At 36.7% G+C, this 20620-nt stretch overlaps 1 protein-coding gene across 8 annotated transcripts in view; it reads left to right on the plus strand.

Moving 5' to 3' along the window:
• Nucleotides 1-20620, plus strand: part of ERBIN (erbb2 interacting protein) — a 138652-nt gene that overhangs the window by 109591 nt on the left and 8441 nt on the right. For 4 of the 8 annotated variants that reach the window (XM_075726831.1, XM_075726833.1, XM_075726832.1 and 1 more), the window contains 8 exons: nt 458-579; nt 1207-1377; nt 2160-2342; nt 4593-4710; nt 6413-6596; nt 7404-8925; nt 17764-17907; nt 18741-18872. In XM_075726831.1, coding sequence (XP_075582946.1) covers nt 458-579; nt 1207-1377; nt 2160-2342; nt 4593-4710; nt 6413-6596; nt 7404-8925; nt 17764-17907; nt 18741-18872 — 2576 coding nt within the window. The remainder of the gene's footprint in view (nt 1-457; nt 580-1206; nt 1378-2159; nt 2343-4592; nt 4711-6412; nt 6597-7403; nt 8926-17763; nt 17908-18740; nt 18873-20620) is intronic. The other 4 variants (XM_075726835.1, XM_075726836.1, XM_075726837.1 and 1 more) reach the window with 4 other exon arrangements.

Genomic DNA, 20620 nt, shown 5'->3' on the forward strand with positions numbered 1-20620 from the left:
TTAAATTTGCATTAAATGGAATCAGGTGAATGCTCTTAAACATGCTTAATGAGGCCACCTCACTGAACACAGACTATATAAATTATATAAATATAATACACTTTTTTATATATACACAAATACATATTTTCATATTTCTACATATATATGAATAAAAATACTTGGGAGCAGAGAGTTCTGCTGAAAATTTTCAAGTGTGAGTGTTAAGACTAGTGTACAGCTGTGTGTATGAAGTTTTTTACTTTACAGATAGGGATTTTACTATTATGAAAACACAGCCAAGTTCATAAAGCAGTGGCAGTGCAGCTAGTCTTCAACTGATGGTGCTGCTAGTCTCTTGTCTTTTAAGAATGCATACAAAAGCACACCAATCCCATCCAAGAGAAAGGAAAGGGGGATTTTTGTTTTGCATAATGTATCCTATTTTTATGAGAGTCTCTCTTTTTTATTTTTTTAGTTATGTTCATATCTGATAATGAAAGTTTCAATCCATCTCTGTGGGAGGAACAGCGGAAACAGCGTGCTCAGGTGGCATTTGAGTGTGATGAAGACAAAGATGAGAGAGAGGCACCGCCTCGGGTTAGTATTGAATTTGCTTTTTAATACTCGGTGCTTCCCTTCCTCTTACTCCCACCCCTGAATCTCATCCTTTTCCTTACTTTGGCTGTGGATTTCGCCCTGCTGAAGAAATGAAGTCTTCGACTATTAGTTAAGAGTACCTAACAGGATGAAACACTGTGGTTTTGGGGTGGGCTTTTTTTGTTTTGTGTTTTTCTGGGGGGTGGGCTGTGGTTTTTTTGGCCAGATCATGTAAGTGGAGCACAAGGGAAGAACTCTCAGCTGAGGTAAGGCAATGCAGGGCGTAACTAGGAGACTAACTGACTGGTGGCGCCATGGAGAAGGATAGTGGGGAAACAATGATTAATCCTGATTTTTCTTTAAGTAAATTATAGTTGTAATAATTCTTCCTGCTTGTAATCAATGGACATATTGCTGGGGGTGGGGGGTGGGAAGTCAGTCATAATCTTGCTTTATATTATCTTTATTTATAAACTTAAGTCTGCATCAATCCAGGTAGACTCAAATAGCAAAGTGGAGATCCTAGATTGTTCAGTGTTTTGTCCTAATTCACTGTCTGTTTTAAAACTGATGTTTTAATCATGGCATTTAATTAAATGTAGAACATTACTGCTTTTCGTTATACAGGAAGGCAACCTGAAGAGATATCCAACTCCATATCCTGACGAACTGAAGAATATGGTCAAAACAGTCCAGACAATTGTACATAGGCTAAAGGATGAAGAATCTACTGAAGATACTGCCAAGGAGTCAAAACGAGAAAGCCAGACAGTTTCTGTAAAAGATGTGGGGGTAAAGGTTAGAGATAATATTCTGTTATGACTTTGCAAGAACTTCCAAAGATTTAGAGTGTCATTGATTCCTTTCAATTCTTTTCTCCCTCCCCACTAATGCTTTAGCACGAAGAATTGTCAGATGAAAGAACAAGAACTTAACCTCTTCACCATCTAAATTTGTCTGTAATAAATGTCTGGTTTGCAGTAGCAATTTTCCTATGACACTAAGAACAAGGAAAGTGACTTGATTCTCAGGCAAATACAAACTATGGATGTGTTAAGAAGCTGGCTTCTTCAGTTTTCTGGAGGATGGCATCTTTGTCATCCTCTGATCCTCTTTTATCGCTGGACTTCACAATGAAATTCAAGATAATCTCTAAGGATCTTACTGCTGCCCTGATGACTGGAGGTTTTATATGCTAAGTTGGGAAGGCATTTGTGGAAGGTTGGCACAGGAGTCTCTAACAGGTTGATGTAGGTGATAGGACTACTGTTTGGTGCTGACATGTCTCATTGTAGATATTCTTGGCCTTTTTTTTTTTTTATTTAACTGGAAATTTAATGGTACAAATTGACCCCAATAAGGAGAAGAGTCAAACTGATTCACAAAGGGTAGGAACTGTACCTCAGTAATCTGCAGAGGTTTCTCTGCATTTCATACCTGGTTCATTTAATACTTTATAATTTCAAAGTTCAGATTTCCCATTCCATTGTTTCCCAAAATGTATAATGTTAACTCAAAATACCATATGTTACTGAAAATCCTTCAGGATGTTTTTTCTGCTAATGTTCTTAATCCTGTAGACTTCAGAAATTGCTTCAATAAAGAACAAAGCAGATGAGAGAAAGCAGTATTCAGCAGGAAGCTCTGTGCAGAAGCCTACTGAACCAGAAGCTGAGTACAGCAACACAAATTCGCAGATGGCTGCACTTGTTAAAACCTTGCAGAACACAAAAACAACTGTCAACCATGAAGACATGCTTGAGGTATGGCATTGCGATGAACGTCATTGCAATCATAGAATTGTGCTGGTGGTGTATTGAATTTATTACCTGGGAGATGAAAATTTATGTTGACAATAGCAGAAAATTGCCATCCTTAAGTGCCAAATACAGATAGTTTGCAATGCAGTATTTTTCTCACTTGAGGTTATATTAAGTAAAAGTTGAAATAGCTAATAAAAAGTTCATAATGAAAGATACATGCATTTAAAGAAAAAGCAAATTTGATTAAGAGTTGACCCTAAGTATCAAACTGTGAAAAGACTCATACTCAGGATTTCCCAGGTTTTGCTTGTCATTTCTTCATTAAATAATTTATTTTAATTGTCACTGAAATGACAAAATATCTGATAGTGGGAGTAGTCAACAACTTGTACATCCAAGTGACTCTGCACATTCATTTCAAATGAAAAATGAAAGGTGGGTTTAAAAATATGTATTCCTCTGTGTTTATTAGTGAGCTGTCATGAATACGACTTGGATTGTATTTACGTCATAAAGGGTCAGAGATTTTAAACTTTTAAACTCTTTGCATATCTCTCTGCCAAACATCATGTATTTGTTTAGAATGTTTCAGACTTATGACAAATTTGGGAACTTGTCACTTAATCAGTTGCCAGTCACAATCTGTAAAATGCTTTTTTCATAGTTTCACAAGCAGATTATTTTTGCCTGTGTTGTGTAAGCCATGGAACATGCATATATCTACTTTTGCTGAAGAGACTTTGTGGCAAGCACTTGTGGCTGTTGCTGATATTTCCCCAGTAGCGTGTTCCTGCTTCTACATACTTTCTGAAAATACTGACTTTGACATCTTTCTTTAGTTTAAAAACATAATTTCAGAAAATCATTTTGGTTGTCTAATGATAGTGACATCAATTCTTTGTAGCTGGCTGTATGCCAGTAAGTAAATGAGGCAGCAGCATGTAGTCAATGAGGGATAGGGATTCCTTACTTCCATGTAATAGCCTGCTGGTAACTCTGTTGCAGTTGAATCTGCATATCTAAACTTTGCATGCATGTAAGTTTTTTATTTCAACATTGATTACACTCGTATGTCACATCCAAGAGGAAAGGCAATGTGGCAGAGGCAGTGAAGAGGTTGTCTGTTCCAATTGCAGAGAAAAACAGATGGGTTTTTACTTTTTATTTTTAATGAAGACTGTCGTAACTTGTTTGCTACATCTCCATCAGGTTTGTCCCCTCTGCAGTGCAAAGAACTGTCCAGGTAGTTAGTATCATGGGAAAGGTGGTGCTCCAGTAAGTTCCATGCATTAATGTTCCGAAATTTGTAAGAAAAAATGAATATTGACACACTATTTTTGCAATCTGCAACATGGATTTTTTAGCATTTGTAATAGGAAGCAAGTTTACTAGAAAGAAATTTCCACTTCAGGGAAGGAAGGGGGGCTTTTTCCTTCAAAATATTACTGGAAACAATTGTTTTTTGAAGATGCTAGGAATATAGGGCCGGCTTCAATAGGGTACTGGATCAGTCACATGGCTGCTGTTGCAGCAGCTTTGTCAGTTAATCTCTTTTGTAAGTGCACTGAGCTCCATCTTATGGTTAGGAGCTAGTGATTTCTAGCTTAAATGTATTCAGCATTGCCTTATTCCTCTGCCATTGTTCTTGAAGTCAAATAACTTCTCTTACTTTTGGAATTTACACCCAGTGTAAATTTAAAAATATAAGCCCAAGCTACACTTGCTCTTTTTTTGCTAGACTAGGCAAGCCAAGCTTATTCAGTCTTTTCTCACAGCATAGTTCTCCATTCCTAAGATTGTCTTGGTCATGCTACTCTATAGCTGTTTGTTTGAGCTCTTTTCTGCAAAACCAATACCCAGCTAGTCAGTCTGAGGTGTTCGCTGGTTCAGTGATAACTTTCTGACTTGAACTCAACTGGAGGTTCTCTCCAATGGTGGAACAGAAGCTGCATCTGCTTGCTTCAAGTAGGTTTTTGCAGCTGAAGTTAAGGTTTGACTGTCATTCACATGGAGTTCATTAGTGACAATGCAAGTCTGCATGTTCTGCTTCCTAAAGGCAATTCAGTGGTAATTACTAAATTCAGTTGACTTGCAGTACAAGTGCACTACACGTTTGTCATGTTATACCTATGTTATGTTGCTTGTTTATTTTTTCCCCTTTATTGTTCAGTGGGTGACGGTTCAGATAGCATTTACTTAACCTTTAAGCAGTTCTTTAAAATGCACAGCATAAAGCTGTTTTTCCTTTAGCAGGAGTCAGAAGAACTCTCCTCTGATGAAGAGATGAAAATGGCAGAAATGCGACCACCACTGATAGAAACCTCCATAAACCAACCAAAAGTGGTAGCTCTTAGCAATAACAGAAAAGGTTAGATACCATAAAAAGCAATAGAAATGTTGTGTGATCCTGATAATTTCTCAAAGTGGCTAGTTTTTCCAATTAAATTATGTAAAGTAGATTTAATTTGTGTGTCTTAAAAGAAAGATGATCAATTCTCTAGTTAAGAAATACAAGCAGAAGAAAATTCTGCAATATCTTGTGCTTGAGTGTGTGATAGAGAAAGCTGTGTTGATATGCTAATTTTCTTGATTCTTGTCATCAATGTAAAAGCAGAGGGGGAAAGGAGATGTGTGTGTTTTGGGGGACTGTTAGCTTGAAGACACTCTTGATATGCTTAAAAGGATTGCAGAAAGTGGTATTTACCTTGGAAATATTCCGTACTTCCCCCTCTCCCCCCTGATTTTGCTGTAGACAGCAATATCACTTGTTCCAATTTCTCAGAGAAGCTGTGCTCTCTTCCTAAGGTTTAAGAATAAACTTCTCTTGTGGCAACTCTTTTTCCAGAGTCACTTTACTCTTTAATTTTTCTTCTTTCTAACAGAAAACTTCAGAACATTATTTTTGTTACCTAAGTTTTATATTCTCTGAAAGATAATTTCAGTCTGGACAACCGTTTCCTTAAGAGTACAGAACGACCTAGGATTCAGAGAAAACATAATTTTAAAGTTGGAGAGCAAATTGTATTTTGCTTCATACTTGTCCAATATGTTCCAGGACAAAAGGCTTTTCTGGCCATTAGATGTAAAAGGGTGAGATTTAGTGGGGATGAAGGAAAACCACATGGAGGTAGCAGGAGGTGTCTGCTGAGGATCACATGCCAGTGAAAAGATTGATGTTTATCAGTGCCATCTTGGTTTTGTTATGCCTGACTAAAGTACTAAGTGAAAACTTCTTTCTTGTGTCTGGAGATAGATGTTAGTTTCACAAAATTTATGCTTTTGGCACCTGTAACTATGTCTTGAAGCAAAAATTTAAATATATTTGTTTGTACACTTATATCAAAATCATGGGTCCCACAGAGAAATTATTTTTATATGGATGTAGTATGTAACTATGGATATATTATGCAAGAATCAGTGTGCACAGGTGTAAATTACTCTGAAAATGTTGTCCTAAGGGATCTGCAAATCATAGGAATGCATTGGATTTTAGCTCTGCAGAAGAACATTTTCTTTCCTGGTTTTTTTTTTTACATTTATGAAACTAGACAGAGCTTATCCAGTGATTTAGGTCTTTTGAGACTGCTTGTCTAATAAATAGCTATTTAATAATTATATAATGTTAAAAACCAGGAACTGTGTGCACTTTCAAAATCCTGCATGTGAAGCAGTATACTTCATTTTCATAGGGGCTAATAGACTCATGTAATTCAAAACTTTGAAATCATGGCAAAAACAGAAATATGATTTGATAGATATTTTGGAGAGATATTACATAATGTAGCACTAGCTTATGCCAAGGAAACTTGGAATAACGCAACAAGTTAAATTTCATTAACAGGTGAGGGCTGTTTACATTGAGCCAAGTATTTAAAAAATAGGAACTATTGCCAAGAGTCTTTTGTAAGTTTAAATGAAGTTTGCAAAGGTGTTAGCTTACATTTTAGTTTCCAGTACTAAGAATTACTGAAGAACAAGAGGCAATTTCTAAATACCATAACATACACACATTAAATGGCTATTAAACAGATGTACATGTCTGTAACTAAAGTGGCGAATTTTTATTTCAGATGATTCAAAAGATGCTGATTCCTTATCAGATGAAGCTACCCACAATAGCAATCAAAATAACAGCAACTGTTCCTCTCCTTCTCGAATGTCAGATTCTGTTTCCTTGAATACTGATAGTAGCCAAGATATTTCTCTCTGTTCTCCAGACAAAGAAACACATGCTGCTGTTTTATCCAAGATCAGGTTTGTAAGTTACCGTATACCACTGAGCAAATATAATAGAAAAATATTACTTAATTCTTGATATTATATGTCTGTTCCTTTAATTCATTAATTTATCATTCATTAAATAATTTAAATTTTAATTTTTAAAATAATGTTAAAGAATGGAATAGTTCTCTTTAAAAAAAAAAAAGACAATAAAAGTCAGAGGCTAATTTTACTATACAAGACATGGTTCCCATCTGTTTTAATAATAGTGTATAATAATTTCATCCTTATAATTTGTTATCCCTGCAAAATACTTCAATACACCATTTTAAAAGTTCTGTGTTTTTATTTGCATGATTTTGAAGATCAGTTTGATTAATAACATAATTATAAAAGACTTTTAGAAACTTACAAAGAATGGACTTACATGTTGCTACTCTTCTTGAGGTTTTAGTTAGAAGGTGCCATTTTTTAAAAAAATTGCCAATAGAAACAAGACACTTGGCCAAGATTGTTGTGGAACTTGCAAGTATTTGATAAAAAAATTGAGTTATTGTCACTGTACTTTTTGACACTCTTAACGGTCTTTAATAATTCCTGTTGAATTTAAATAAACTTCTGAAATCAGATGGCGCAAATGTTGCCAGAATGAACCCTCTATATAATATATTTTTGTAATGATAAGATAGCAGGTCACAAATCTGGTTGTATATTGGTCTTTGTCCTGTTTTGTACACACACTATGGCTGTTTTGCATGTTATTATTTTTTCTAAAACAGTTCTTAAAGGAATATGTTGGTTCCTTTCGGAATTTCTTTTAAGAGACATCTTTTTTTCCAGGCGAGAAGACGAAAATTTGAACAATCTTTTGCAAAATGGAGGTGAATTGAGCATTACAGTAGAAGAAAAAACAAATGTGCAAGAGAAGGTTACAAATCTGTCTGAATATGAATTAAGCATTGAAGAAAGATTAAGCCTGATGGGAAAAGGTGTTGATCTAAGCAATTCTACAGAGGAGTCTCAGAAATTAGACCAAATAAACATGAATATCAATAAACTGGTTAGTGAAGAGGCAGTGCCAGTTCCTGTAGAAAGGTTACAAACACAGGAAATAGTTTCAGTAAAGGGCTTTTTGAATAACAACATGAAAGAAGAAAGTGAGCACTTGGAAAATGGAAATAAATATCCTGTAAATAAAGTAAATGGACATCCTGAGGAAGCAGTACACTCTCCCAGTAAAGACGAACTAATGAGAAGCACTACAGTTGATGGCGATTCTGCTGAGCTGTCTGTTTCAAGGAGCATTGAAGATTTGTCCCCACAGAGAAGTGGTCCTGTGATGAAATCTCACAGCATCACCAATATGGACACTGGTGGTCTGAAAATCTATGATACTGTCAATGAGAATGGATCTCAACAGCCAAATGCAGTGGTAAAATCAGCATCTGATATTGCAGATGGAAAAAACATAGTCCGAAGTAAATCCGCTACTCTTCTGTATGATCAGCCTTTGCAGGTTTTTCCTGGGTCGTCGTCATCATCTGATTTAGTATCTTCTGCAAAAACAGCGTTCAAGTTTGACTCAAATCACAATCCTGAAGGTGCTAATGTAGTGAGAGGTTCAGTAACAAGTGGTGCACAGGTGTTCTGTGCTCCGCAGTATAATATTCAGTACAGCAGCAGTGCAACAGCGAAAGACACCTTGTGGCCCCAGAAACAAAACACCCAAGTAGAACAAGGCAGCTTACCTCCTTCACGTCTGCTGAGGTCTGACAGTACAGAAACCCCCAGCTATGTAAAGCATTCTGCCAATATGAATTTCTCCAATCATAACAATGTCCGAGCCAGCGCTGTGTATAACACTCATCAACGGATGGCTGGGAGGCATATAGATATGTGGGCTATTCCACCGAATGATAGACTGCTCGCAGGAGCAACCAGACACACTCTTCAGAGGCAGAGCAGTGTATCTTCTACAGCTTCTATAAATGTTGGGGATACTGGACCTTCAAGGCGGACCCAGGTTCCTGAAGGGGATTATTTAACATACAGAGATTTGCATTCAATGGGAAGAGCTCCACCAGTAATGTCTGGGCAACAGAGACCTCTTTCTGCCAGGACATATAGCATTGATGGTCCAAATGTCCCCCGACCGCAGAGTGCTCGGCCGTCAGTGAATGAAATACCAGAAAGAACTATGTCAGTTAGTGACTTCAATTACTCACGGACTAGCCCTTCAAAGAGATCAAACCCAAGGGTTAGCTCTGAGCACTCTCTGTTAGATCCTCCAGGAAAAAGTAAAGTCCCTCATGACTGGAGGGAACAGGTGCTGCGACATATTGAGGCTAAAAAGCTAGAAAAGGTAAAAATAATAATTTTAAAACTTTTCTACCTTTCTGTTACCTGGATGGGGAATAAGTTAAATACTCTGTGTTTTGAACTGCTTTTAATTACCACTGAAAATGTACTTCTGATACTGCCTTAAAAAGGATAAACATGTTTGTGATGAGTATCTGAGAAACAGTCGAATGGTAGACTGTAAATGAACTTTTCCCCAAAAGAAAAAAAAGTCGTTGTTTTTGCATCATACTTGCCAGCTTAGTCCAATTACTTTAGAATACGTTAAATAATGTCACATTGATGTGCTGGATTTGCAACGCCAGCACTTCTAGGCCACGTAATTTTTATTGTAGCATTGTATTCATATTATACTAAAATATCCCCTTACACTTCTTGATCTTTCTGTTCTGCGTTTTTTCCCCTGTATCTTCTCTTTAAGCACAAGGAGCAGAAAATCAGTAAAATCTATTTGGAAGTATAGGTCTACAGCTTCAGTTGCTGAAGAATTCAAAAGCCATAATTAACATGTGTTTGCCTCCAAGCCAGTTGTCTTTTGAAGTTGGATATCTGACAGATTGTTGAATGAATATTTATTGCTGTGAGATGAGAACACTTAAAAATCTTGTTCATTTCAGGAAATCACAGGAGGTTTTGATATAATGAGATGATGAACAGGACTCTTTATGTACTGTAAAAGCTATCAAGAATATGAGCTGATATGTAGAGCTGAACAATTATATATCTTCAAAGAATTTGAGTAGAAACTGGAAGAGTGTAATCTATACTGTCCAGCTAAACCAGTTTAAAATACCATCAGTAAATAATGGGTAGAATGTCATTAGCCTGATCCTGTTTCCTTGGAGGGGAAGTGAGTAAAGCAGCCAAAATAAGTTTTGATTATGCTAGCTAGATGGATTTTCTTTTTTAATTTCTTTCGAAAGAACATGGTTTGGTTTGTGATTATTATGCTAAATGCTTTAATACCTGTGATAGCTAAAGAAGTTTAATTGGAGATGGTAGAAAAAATTACTTGGATTTCCAAAGAAAAATTAGAGTTAAAAGAGTTTGGAGGGATGGATTTGCTTTTGTTTGTTTAAGATTGCATAACTTCTGGTGATAGAAGGGGATGGGTTTTGTTTGTTTTTTAAAGAAACCTGCACAACAGCTGCACCTGCTCTTCTGATCCAGTTTGAGTCACATATAACATGATATATTTTAAGGCTTTCACTGTACTGTGCTGTAGTGTTGGGGACCCTTTGTCCCACAAGGCACTCACAAACCTCACCATGTTCCAACCTTAATAAAAGGTGCATTCTCTGATCTTGCATTCTCCTGGATGCATACATGAAATCTTACAGAAAATGACAGAGAAGCAAAAATCCCAGCAATCCCTGAATGCAGAGGGAAGCAAAACTTCAGTGCATTGCTCATGCAGTTTGTTTATAGCTCGTTCTTATATCGTCTACATTTGACATGTTAGGAACAATGTCTAACACACCAGTGATATCTGTTCAGGTACTGTAGCAGTGTAGTCACCTTTACTGAAAGGAAATTGATTGCCTGACTTGATTCCCTTTATGTCTGTCCATACTTTCTTCCATGCTTTATATGTAAACCTTAATTTTTGTTTGCTACTAGAGTGATATTGAATAGCTGCTATTGAGATCTTAGCTGTGCGTCTTAATTTAACAGATCTTAGAAGTCTGTTTGTATGCGCGTGCTTCTTTTGTTCTGGCCTTGAAGCATTTTAAAGTAGCTTTTACTTAGCAATCTGAGACTTACTTATGCATTTAAAAGTGAATTTGTATATAATTGTCTACTTTATATTCTCTGGGATATGACTGACTTAAGAAATATCTGAACTGTGAAAAATGTAGATATGGTCTTATATGGCAGCTGGCAAATATGATAATGCGGAAATTCTAGGAATTTACCGGATATTTCTTTGTTCTTTTAAAATAATTGTTTCAGTATTTCTGTTTGTAATTAAAAATTAGCTGGGGGGGGCTTAATCTGTAAACCAGACTTCTGAAATGTTTTGAAGTCTGAAAAAAATTTCAGTAATTAGGAACTCATTTAAGCAATAAGCATTTAAGGAACAAGTTCAGTTACAGAGCTCATTTAAGGAACATTTATTGGAAATTGCTTTGACAAAGCTTTCCTGGATTTAAAATGGCATTTCTTTTTTTAAAGCATAAGACACAACACTGACAAAAACAGGTATACAAAATTAAGCCTTATGATGAATATTTAATTCATATCTTCTTGCGTGTGGTTATACACAACAGTATGGGTTAATAGTATTACCTTTGCCGTGACTCAGAAGAGTCTATTATTGAATTTAATAATTATTTCCATCCTGTGCTTATTAGGAAAGAGGGTATAGTGGGTTTTGAGGGGTTGGTTTTGTTGTGGGTTTGGTTTTTTGGTGGGTTTTTTTTTTTTTTTTTCTCTTGGCTAAGCTCCTGAAGTACTTGTTTATTTTGTTTTTATAACATTTAGTAACTGGAGGAAGAGGGAGAGGAGGGTGATCCCACTTAAATAAACAGTGTCTACTTGTTGGACAATTGGAGAAGCTAGTTCTTGTTTTATTTATTAGCCCTTTTTACCTGATTGGGGCGGGGGGTGGGGGGCATGACACAGACTTTCAAGAATTTAATTTGCATGAGAGAGATACAGGATAGTTTTAAGTCCAGCAAAAATTATTAACAATGTATTCCAGCCGAGTAACCAGCATTTGTAATCCCGTTAACAAACAGTAAGGGCACATATGCCAATCAACTAAAATTATCCATCTGACTAAAGGAAGGTGAAAGCAGTTCATGAGACCATTTGTAAATACAAATTTTGCATATATTCAGGAGAAACAATTTGCTTACCTGATGCAAAGCATATTATATTGTGGGATAGAGAAAAGAGCTTATTTAAATGTCAAGCTGCTCTCTAGTGGTTATGTATGTAAGCTGTTGGAAAGCATGCAGTCAATTCTACCCCACCCCCAACCTCATAAATTTAGTGCACAAGTGAGTTTTTAACAACAGTAATATTTTTCAGCATATTTTCCTTTTTGAGTGTGACTTGCCAATTTTACTACCTGATATGTTGCAGTAGTCTTCTATAGTAGTCTTGTTGAAAGTTTTCATTTAGGAATTTAAACTAAAATACTGCCTGTGTAAAAACACTAGTGTCACACACATTTTATTATGTGGTAGAGGAATTCTTCATCTGTAAATTGCAATAATAAATATCTGCAACAGTTATTGGCAAATATCTATTATATTTCTATGTGCTGAGTAGGCAGAAACAGTTACTGGAACTGACTCTGTCCTTTCCTTACATATGTATATTTTCTTTTTTTGATGTGGATCTCTCGGGAGTTCATCAGGTGCGTGTTTGCTTTCAATTCTAATTTCGTCTGGAAATAAGTCCTCCATTTTTTTATCTACTTTATCTACTATTATCTAAAATTGTAGAGCTTTCAAAGAAGAGGTCATAAAGTTTGATTCCTGTTTTCCAATTCAGAAATTGGAATAGGTGGTTTTATTATCAAAGTTGCCAGTGTACAGTGCCTTATTAAAAGAAAAAAGTCCACATTTCAGTATTGATATAGAATTGAAGTTTTAATCAAAGTTTGGAAGTTTTTCTTGAATTGATTATTTTATGCTACATACCTAACATGCAAAAATATTTTAATTGATATGGCCTCTGATTTTCTGCAAGTTAAGCTTGCTTCAATATGTCAAGGAAAGTAACTTCAGTGGGTCTGTGCACACATAAAATTAAGTGCGTAAGTGTTTATCATAGCCTGAAGAATGCTTTGACACTGATAAATTACAGGAATGCTATCCATTCAGTAGTTGTTAAATTTTTATTTTAGTTTTATTTTTTTCTCTATTTTGAATGGACTACTGAACTATCAATGTGGTGTTATGATATTTTATGGAGTTCAGAAGTCAATACATCACTCTTCAAAAGGAATAAAATTCTTGTGCATTTGGAATGTAAACAACAAATGTTCTGACCCTGCAGACATTTTACAACTGTAGAGTTTAAATTACATGCCATTTTCCATATGTAACTTTTCAGTAGGAATGCTGCCACTTATTGAAGATAGATTTTTTTTTTCAGGATCAGACCTAAATTCGTGCTTCTTTATTTTTCCTCTCTCGTGACTGAAAAATAGTTTCATAATGTTAAATTTCTTCTTCTTTGGGATAAACTGGTATCTTGCTAGAATTCTATCAGATTTCAAACAAAGCTTTTTGTTTTGCTTATGTGCTTTTATTCCAAAAGGCTTAAAGCATTAATCTTAGGCATTTCAAGTGTTTCAGAATACCTTGAGCAAACTTCTTCTAAAGAATCTTAGATAGTCAAGGTGGGAATGAAAAGTGAAGGGATTTCTAGACATTGAATATAGCCTCAAAGGATAACTTATGTCCACCTTTAGCTGGCAATTGATTCTAAGTACTCTCAAATAAATAAATAGGCTAATATTTTGGCTTAGCAGTTAAGTTACCAGTTAAGGCTATTCCAAGATAAGTAGAATGTAGAGCCTCCGTCCCTGCAGATACTTGAATTTTATTAGTTCCCATTCTATACCAAATTTCATGGATTGTTGTGACAGACTCCAGCCAGTCTTAAAATTTCAACAGTATTATCCAATAGAAATTCTCCTAGGTAGATTCCACTGTTTATTGTCTTGCACCTATGTATATGTGTTAAGGCACTTCAAGTCTCAAAAGACACCCTTCTGAAATCTGAAATTGTTAATTCTCTTGTAAGCTGCAAAATGGAGAATATGTTCTGACTCTTAGCATTCAAAAAGAATGTAAGTAAACCCCCAAACTGGGCTACTAGCTGCCTGCATCTAAACTGATTCCATTAGAGGCTCATTTTGACTACAAATCCTGATTTATGTGCTGAATATTTTTTTTTTTTTTTACTTTGTACATAACCATTTTTTCTTGATGTATTGTAGCTTTTAATATGTGTTCTTCACAGTTGAATAACTGATTTCTAGTAAACTTAGCTTTCACAAAAATGCAGTGGAACATGGCATGTATATTGGTTAGTGTATATTAGTTTAGAGTAACTGAAATGAGATTTCTCAAGCCTCAAATATTTGAATTATCATTTTGCAGGCCATTAGGCCCTAAGATACTGTAGCAAATCAGGTGGAGAATGGAGTTGGTACTTGGAATTAACATACATATTTAATCTGAAGTTTAGACCATACATTTATTCCATATTTAATTTTTAATAAATTGGAATAAAAATCAGGGGGTTTAATGGCATCTGCATATTCAGATTTCCAAAAGTGTCTTCTCTGGTGCAGCAGTCTTCAGGAATCTCACTAGGAAATGTACGATCTTCATTGTGCTCATATTGAGAAGCAAAATTAAGAGGAATACTGTTGACACTCCAAATGCCTCAGTTTCTCTCTTCTTAGCTAAAAACAGGTAGAGGAAAGATACTTCCTAGATTTGTCACTAAGAATCTCTTCTTGTGTTAAGCTGAAACTTTCTTGCAGCTCATGTAATTTTAAATAGTATTTGTTCTGTACACTTTGTACTTGTGGGTTCCTCCTAATTTAGTATTGAGACCCTGTGCCCAATGTAGAGAAGGAGAAAAATGGTGTTTGCAGTACTTCTCATGTCTTCCCCACATCAATTGCACAGTCATTTTTTGTGCTTTGGAAAAAGTATCTACCAAAAAAGGAGATTTTATTAACCCTTGAATAAAACTACTGTCAAGCTATGTTGTCAACTTGAAGCTCACTAAACTGAATTAACTGAGATCTTAATTCCTGATGGACAAGTTCATACCTCTGCAAGTTTTAGGAAGTTCTACCTCCTATTGCAGATCTATCTTAAGACTGTAAATACAAATCTGGATTTGGATTGTCACTATTGACCATCTGTTTGGGTCCTTCTAAGAGAAGAGTAAATCTAGTGGATCTAGGGATCTTTATAGTAAGATGGTCTGCTAGAGACACTCTCAGAAGATAACTTTCTAGTCCCACCATGCATTCCTTCTATTTTTATCTGCCTCTTTGCCACTTACAGAAGATTGAGAGATACAGGAGCCTCTGAGAGGAGTTTCCTGTAAGGAAACTTCAGGGAGTTGCCTGTACAAGTGGGGGAAGAAGGCAACCTGGCTAATTATAGAGACTATTTTGAGAGGAGTTGTCAGAAGATGCTTTGAGGCACTAAGAAGCTAAGGAAAACTGGCTTTGGCAGTTTCATCTGGGTGTTTGGCCTGAAACTTAGAGGAGCAGTAAGCTCAGATTGAATTTTTAGTAGAGAGAGATTCCAATGCGAAGTACAGTTTCCTCCTCCACCAAGAGGGGGAAGAAAGCCTCTGGAACCTTGTCTGGAAACTTGAAAAAAACATTGACTAGAGAACAGAGTAGTTGTAGAAGAGGAACATGAAGAAGGCTTACTATGCCGTTGAGAGAGAGGTTATCTAAGAGACTTGGCCAAGAAAAGCCACGTATTGTCAGTAAATACTGTTTTCCAAGGGAGTTTCCAATGACTGTGCTACCAGAGCATCTGGGGAGTATGAATATGCAGAGGCATATGACTTTGATTATTAAACTAGTTTTAGTTTCACAAGATAAAGCTAGTATAAAGGAGCAGCTGTCTGCCTGAGGACTAGTGACCATTTTCAAAATCAAATTAGTATATGTAGTCAACAGACAAACACCAAAATGTATTTATTCATAGAACCATAGCATTGTTTAAGTTGGAAAAGGCCTTTAAGATCATTGAGTCCAACCGTTAACCTAGCACTGCCAAGTCCACCACTAAACCATGTCCCTAAACACCACATCTACACATCTCTTAAATACCCCCAGGGATGGTGACTCAACCACTTCCCTGGGCAGCCTGTTCCAATGCTTGACAACCCTTTTGGTGAAGGAATTTTTCCTACTATCCAGTCTAAACCTCCCCTGGCACAACTTAAGGCTGTTTCCTCTCATCCTATCACTTGTTACTTGGGAGAAGAGACCAACACCCACCTCACTACAACCTCCTTTCAGGTAGTTGTAGAGAGCGATAAGGTCTCCCCTCAGCCTCCTCTTCTCCAGGCTAAACAACCCCAGTTCCCTCAGCCGCTCCTCATAAGGCCTGTGCTCCAGACCCTTCACCAGCTTTGTTGCCCTTCTCTGAACATGCTCCAGCACCTCAATGTCCTTCTTGTATTGAGAGGCCCAAAACTGGACACAGGAGTACAGGGGAACAATCACCTCCCTGCTCCTGCTGGCCACACTATTCCTGATACAAGCCAGGATGCTGTTGGCCTTCTTGGCCACCTGGGCACACTGCTGGCTCATGTTCAGCTGGCTGTCAGCCAGCACCCCCAGGTCCTTTTCTGCCAGGCAGCTTTCCAGCCACTCTTCCCCAAGCCTGTAGCATTGCATGGGGTTGTTGTGAGCCAAGTGCAGGACCCGGCACTTGGCCTTGTTGAACCTCATACAGTTGTCCTTGGCCCATCAATCCAGCTTATCCAGGTCCCTCTGCTGGGCCATCCTACCCTCCAGCAGTTCAACACTCCCACCCAATTTGGTGTCATGTGCAAACTTAGTGGGGGCGCACTCAATCCCTTCATTCAGATCATTGATAAAGATATTGAACACGTCTGGCCCCAAAATGGAGCCCTGGGGAACACCACTTGTGACTGGCCGCCAACTGGATTTAACTCCATTCACCACAACCCTTTGAGCCCGGCCACCCAGCCAGTTTTTTACCCAGCAAAGAGTACACCCGTCCAAGCCATGAGCAGCCAGTTTTCCAGGAGAATGCTGTAGGAAACAGTGTCAATTTATGTAAGAGTTGTTGCAGTATTTTAGTCAAATGATATATATTTTGACTCTTTTTTTTTTTAAATTTGGAAAAATTAGAAACTTTATGAAAAACCAAAAACTTTGAATTTGCTGGGTTTTGATGCTTTGTGGTGTATCTTTTACTGTGACCATATTTTTTCATGGGTCTTTGTCACTTTTTCAAGGCAGGTTTGTTTCATTTGTCAGGTGGCACATGGAGGATTTTCCTTTTCTCCTTTTGTGCAGTCTTTTTATTTTGTTTTGTTCTTACAACTACAAAAGTCCATGGTATCAAGACAGTAATGTCAACTGCTTTCTTTCTCTTACCCTTGCCACTATTGCAGAGGTCAGGTTGGCAAGGTAATGAAGCTCAAAACCAAATCACTATCACTTCTGTCCTTGAGCTCATGTTACATGTTTGATTGCCTACAGGGGCACATGGGTGGACACCAAGGTTTCTTTTAAGCCTCTTTTTCTTAAATGAGGCTCACTCACATTCTTGAATGAAATTTTATTGGAATACATTGTGGATGTTGACAGCATTGTGACAGCAAGAAAATCCAGTCAAACAGTCAAATCTCTGTCTCTGTGTAAACTTTTATTTGTACTGTACCAGTAATGGGGGGGAGGGGGGAGTGAGACAAAATAGTAACTGGCAATTAGATGATTTTCCACTGGTGCTTGACTGCCAGCTTCTCTTCCTACAACATATTTGATATGTTGCAAATTTAATTAAAACCTAGAAATTTTTATAAGCTGTGCACATTTGTGTATTTTCCAGACACGTGAACATTTAAATGACTTTATTTACGTGTAATTCTGCATGTTAACTCCTGATTGCATGCTGATTTACAGTAAATAAAGGTACATAGAGGTCACCAAGTTGTGGTTTATATATCACAGTGGTACTATTCTTGCATGGTTTTTATCTTGCATGACAATGGAATATGTTTGTATTAGTCTATGTATAACATGTCTTGTGGTTTATGCATGCTGCACTAATCTCTGTGTTAAATCTGTCCCCTCTTTATTCAGAGCATGCTGTCTAGGTCCTTTAATTCCAATTATGCTGCAGTTAGCAGCTTTCACTATGGCAGCTCTAGGGATCTGCATGGCAGCCAGGGTAGTGTTGCCTTGAGTGTTGCAGACGGAAGAGGTTCTGGTGTGCACATTGTTCGAGTGAGTACCTACAGGAGGCTATTGAAATATGTAGAGGGGGAAAGAATAAACTGTTAAGAGGTGTCCTTAAATTGATAGACTTATCCTTTTACATATGGACAATGCTTTCAATAAAACAAATACAATTTATGTGCTGGAATTTTTTTATAGGCATTGAATCAAATATTTGGCCTTCACTTCATATACCTTAAGCTTATTGCAAGACTTTACAATTTAATGTCATGAAATTGAGTTTTCTAATTGGCTTTTATAGATGGTTGAACATATATAAAAACTGTCTGGTTTCATTGTACATGTGTGAACAAGAGATTACCATTCTGAATTTAACATAGGTTGATAAAGGTTTGAACAAAATCTTACTATGCTTTCTCGTCCCCAAACAAATTCTGATTATGTAAACTGTACTGTAAGATATCTTAGGCATTCAAGAAAACTAATATTTTAGTTTGTAAGAAAATGTGAGGAAATGACTCTTTAACTCTGAGCATCCTGAGTGATGTTATGGTATCCATAGTGAGCAGGATAAAGTCAGCAGAAGACTTCTTTTAACCATATGAATCCCTGAATAAGCAGTCCTTAGCATTTGTTGACTTTCCTTATCAGTTTATTGGTGATTGAAGACACCTCTGCAGTTGCTAGTTTTTGTAAATAGCCATCAATATTTTATGGGTATTTTGGCTAGTAAGATTTTCTTCATAAACAATGTACTAGTTAATCAAAGAAGATAAAGAATGATAAAGCCCTTAAAATGTTTTATTATGGGCTTCTTACGAGAATTTTTTAGTTTGAATTATATAAAGACAATAATCTTTACTGCTCCATTCTTTTTAAAGCATCCCCAAGCTTCTACTGCCGGAGACCAATGCCAGGATGAAGTATTCATTTCAGGACAGCAGAATTACTCATCTGCCACACTCAGTCTCAAAGATGTTCCTCCGGACAGCATGAAGAAAATAGCTGTGCAGGTAATTATCTACATGACACCATGGATAGGATATATTTCTTGTTATTTGTAAGGATATATTTTTTTATTAGTAGTAGAAACATATGTTGGGATAGCAGTTGGAACTGGGGCTTCTTTACCCAGGTATCAAAGGTGGCATAAATGAAATAGCATCCTTTTTTTGGAAGACAAAATATTTAACTATATGAAGGGGGATAGTTCTCATTTTTCTTCAGCAGGGGCTTTGAAAGAAGAAATTTGCAGCAAAAGATGTAATTGCAAGTGGAAATTGGAATGTGGCAGATGATTTCAGGAAAGCAATCTAAAAAGAAGAAACTTGAAATCTGTTGTGATGAAATTGTGATGATAAACTAGAATTTGTAGCAGACATTCTGTATTCATCTGTAAGGACCATCTATACAGGCAGGACTTACTACAATGAAACTAAATGGATGCTTATAAATTATTACGGTGCAGCAATTGATTTTGTTTTATAACTTCAGTAATTTCAGTTGCATTTCTACGGACATTGGATATTGGGAATTTGCATAGCTATTGATACATGTTGCCTATGTATGATCTACCTCTGGCAGTGCAACAGAAAATAGTTTTCCTGTCATGCTTTAGGTTTTCAGAAGAGGCAGTAGAAAATCCTGTAAATTGAGTACATCTGATCTGTAAATAAGCTAAAACATATATATATACACACATTACCATTTCTCAGAATCACTTTGACATAAAATACTCAACAGAATAGATTCTGATATGTGTCCATTAACACAGCATGGTTAAAGGTTGGAATTTGCATGCTTCAGTCATTTACAACATTGAGAGAGGGAGTATTTTAATCTCCTTGTATCCTGTAACTAATGGGGTAATGGTGGCAGGCTTTAAAAACCTCAAGACTGTAGTGTTTTTGGAATGTGGGAATTGTACAGACGGATTGAGTGACTACTTAGGCTAGGCAAGAGCACAAGGCATACGGGTGAGGAGGGAAAAGGCTGCCCATCTCAACACAGAGCTGCAGAGCTGAGCAGTAACTCTGAGGCCTTCAACAGAAACATTGTCATCTCCAGCATTGTTCCTAGTGAAATGGTTTGAATGCATTGTATGTCTTGACAGTCGTGTACCTTACTGCTGTTTGTCATCATTATACCTATCAAATCAGTGACAGATGTATGAAAGAGTAACATTTGTTGGAAATATCATTACAGTTTTGATATTACAATCTTGAGCTTGTATGTGAATTTGCTCAGAAGGTTTTCTTGCGAACTGGGAGCATTTCTTGCTTGGAGAGCATATAATTTCTGTCTGCTAGCTGTATGGGATTTTTATTTTGTGTATGATCTACTGGGAATTGTTACAAAATCTCTGAATTTTATGCAATAAAGTGCAAACTATAATGACACCAAGAAAGTGTCAATACTGTCAGTTGCACTGCTAGAAAATAATAGTTGAGATAACTCAGTGAAACAAGTGCTAAAAGCAAATACTGTCTAGTCTGTTCTAGTAGATTAGCGCTCAAACTAAGTTTTGTTTTTCAGATTTGTTCTCAGGAGGTCAGAGCTGATGACTGTAAAGAAAATTGAGTGTAATTGTACATGGTCCAGAAGAGTAGTTTTAAGTAATGTTCTGTCCTGGTTTCAGCTGAGATAGACTTAATTTTCTTCCTAGGAGCTGGCATAGTGCTGTGTTTTGGATTTAGTATGACAATAATGTTGATAACACACTGATATTTTAGTTGTTGCTAAGTAGTGCTTATGCTAGTCA

This window comes from Pelecanus crispus, chromosome Z, assembly GCF_030463565.1.
Source record: "Pelecanus crispus isolate bPelCri1 chromosome Z, bPelCri1.pri, whole genome shotgun sequence".
Lineage (NCBI taxonomy): Eukaryota > Metazoa > Chordata > Aves > Pelecaniformes > Pelecanidae > Pelecanus > Pelecanus crispus.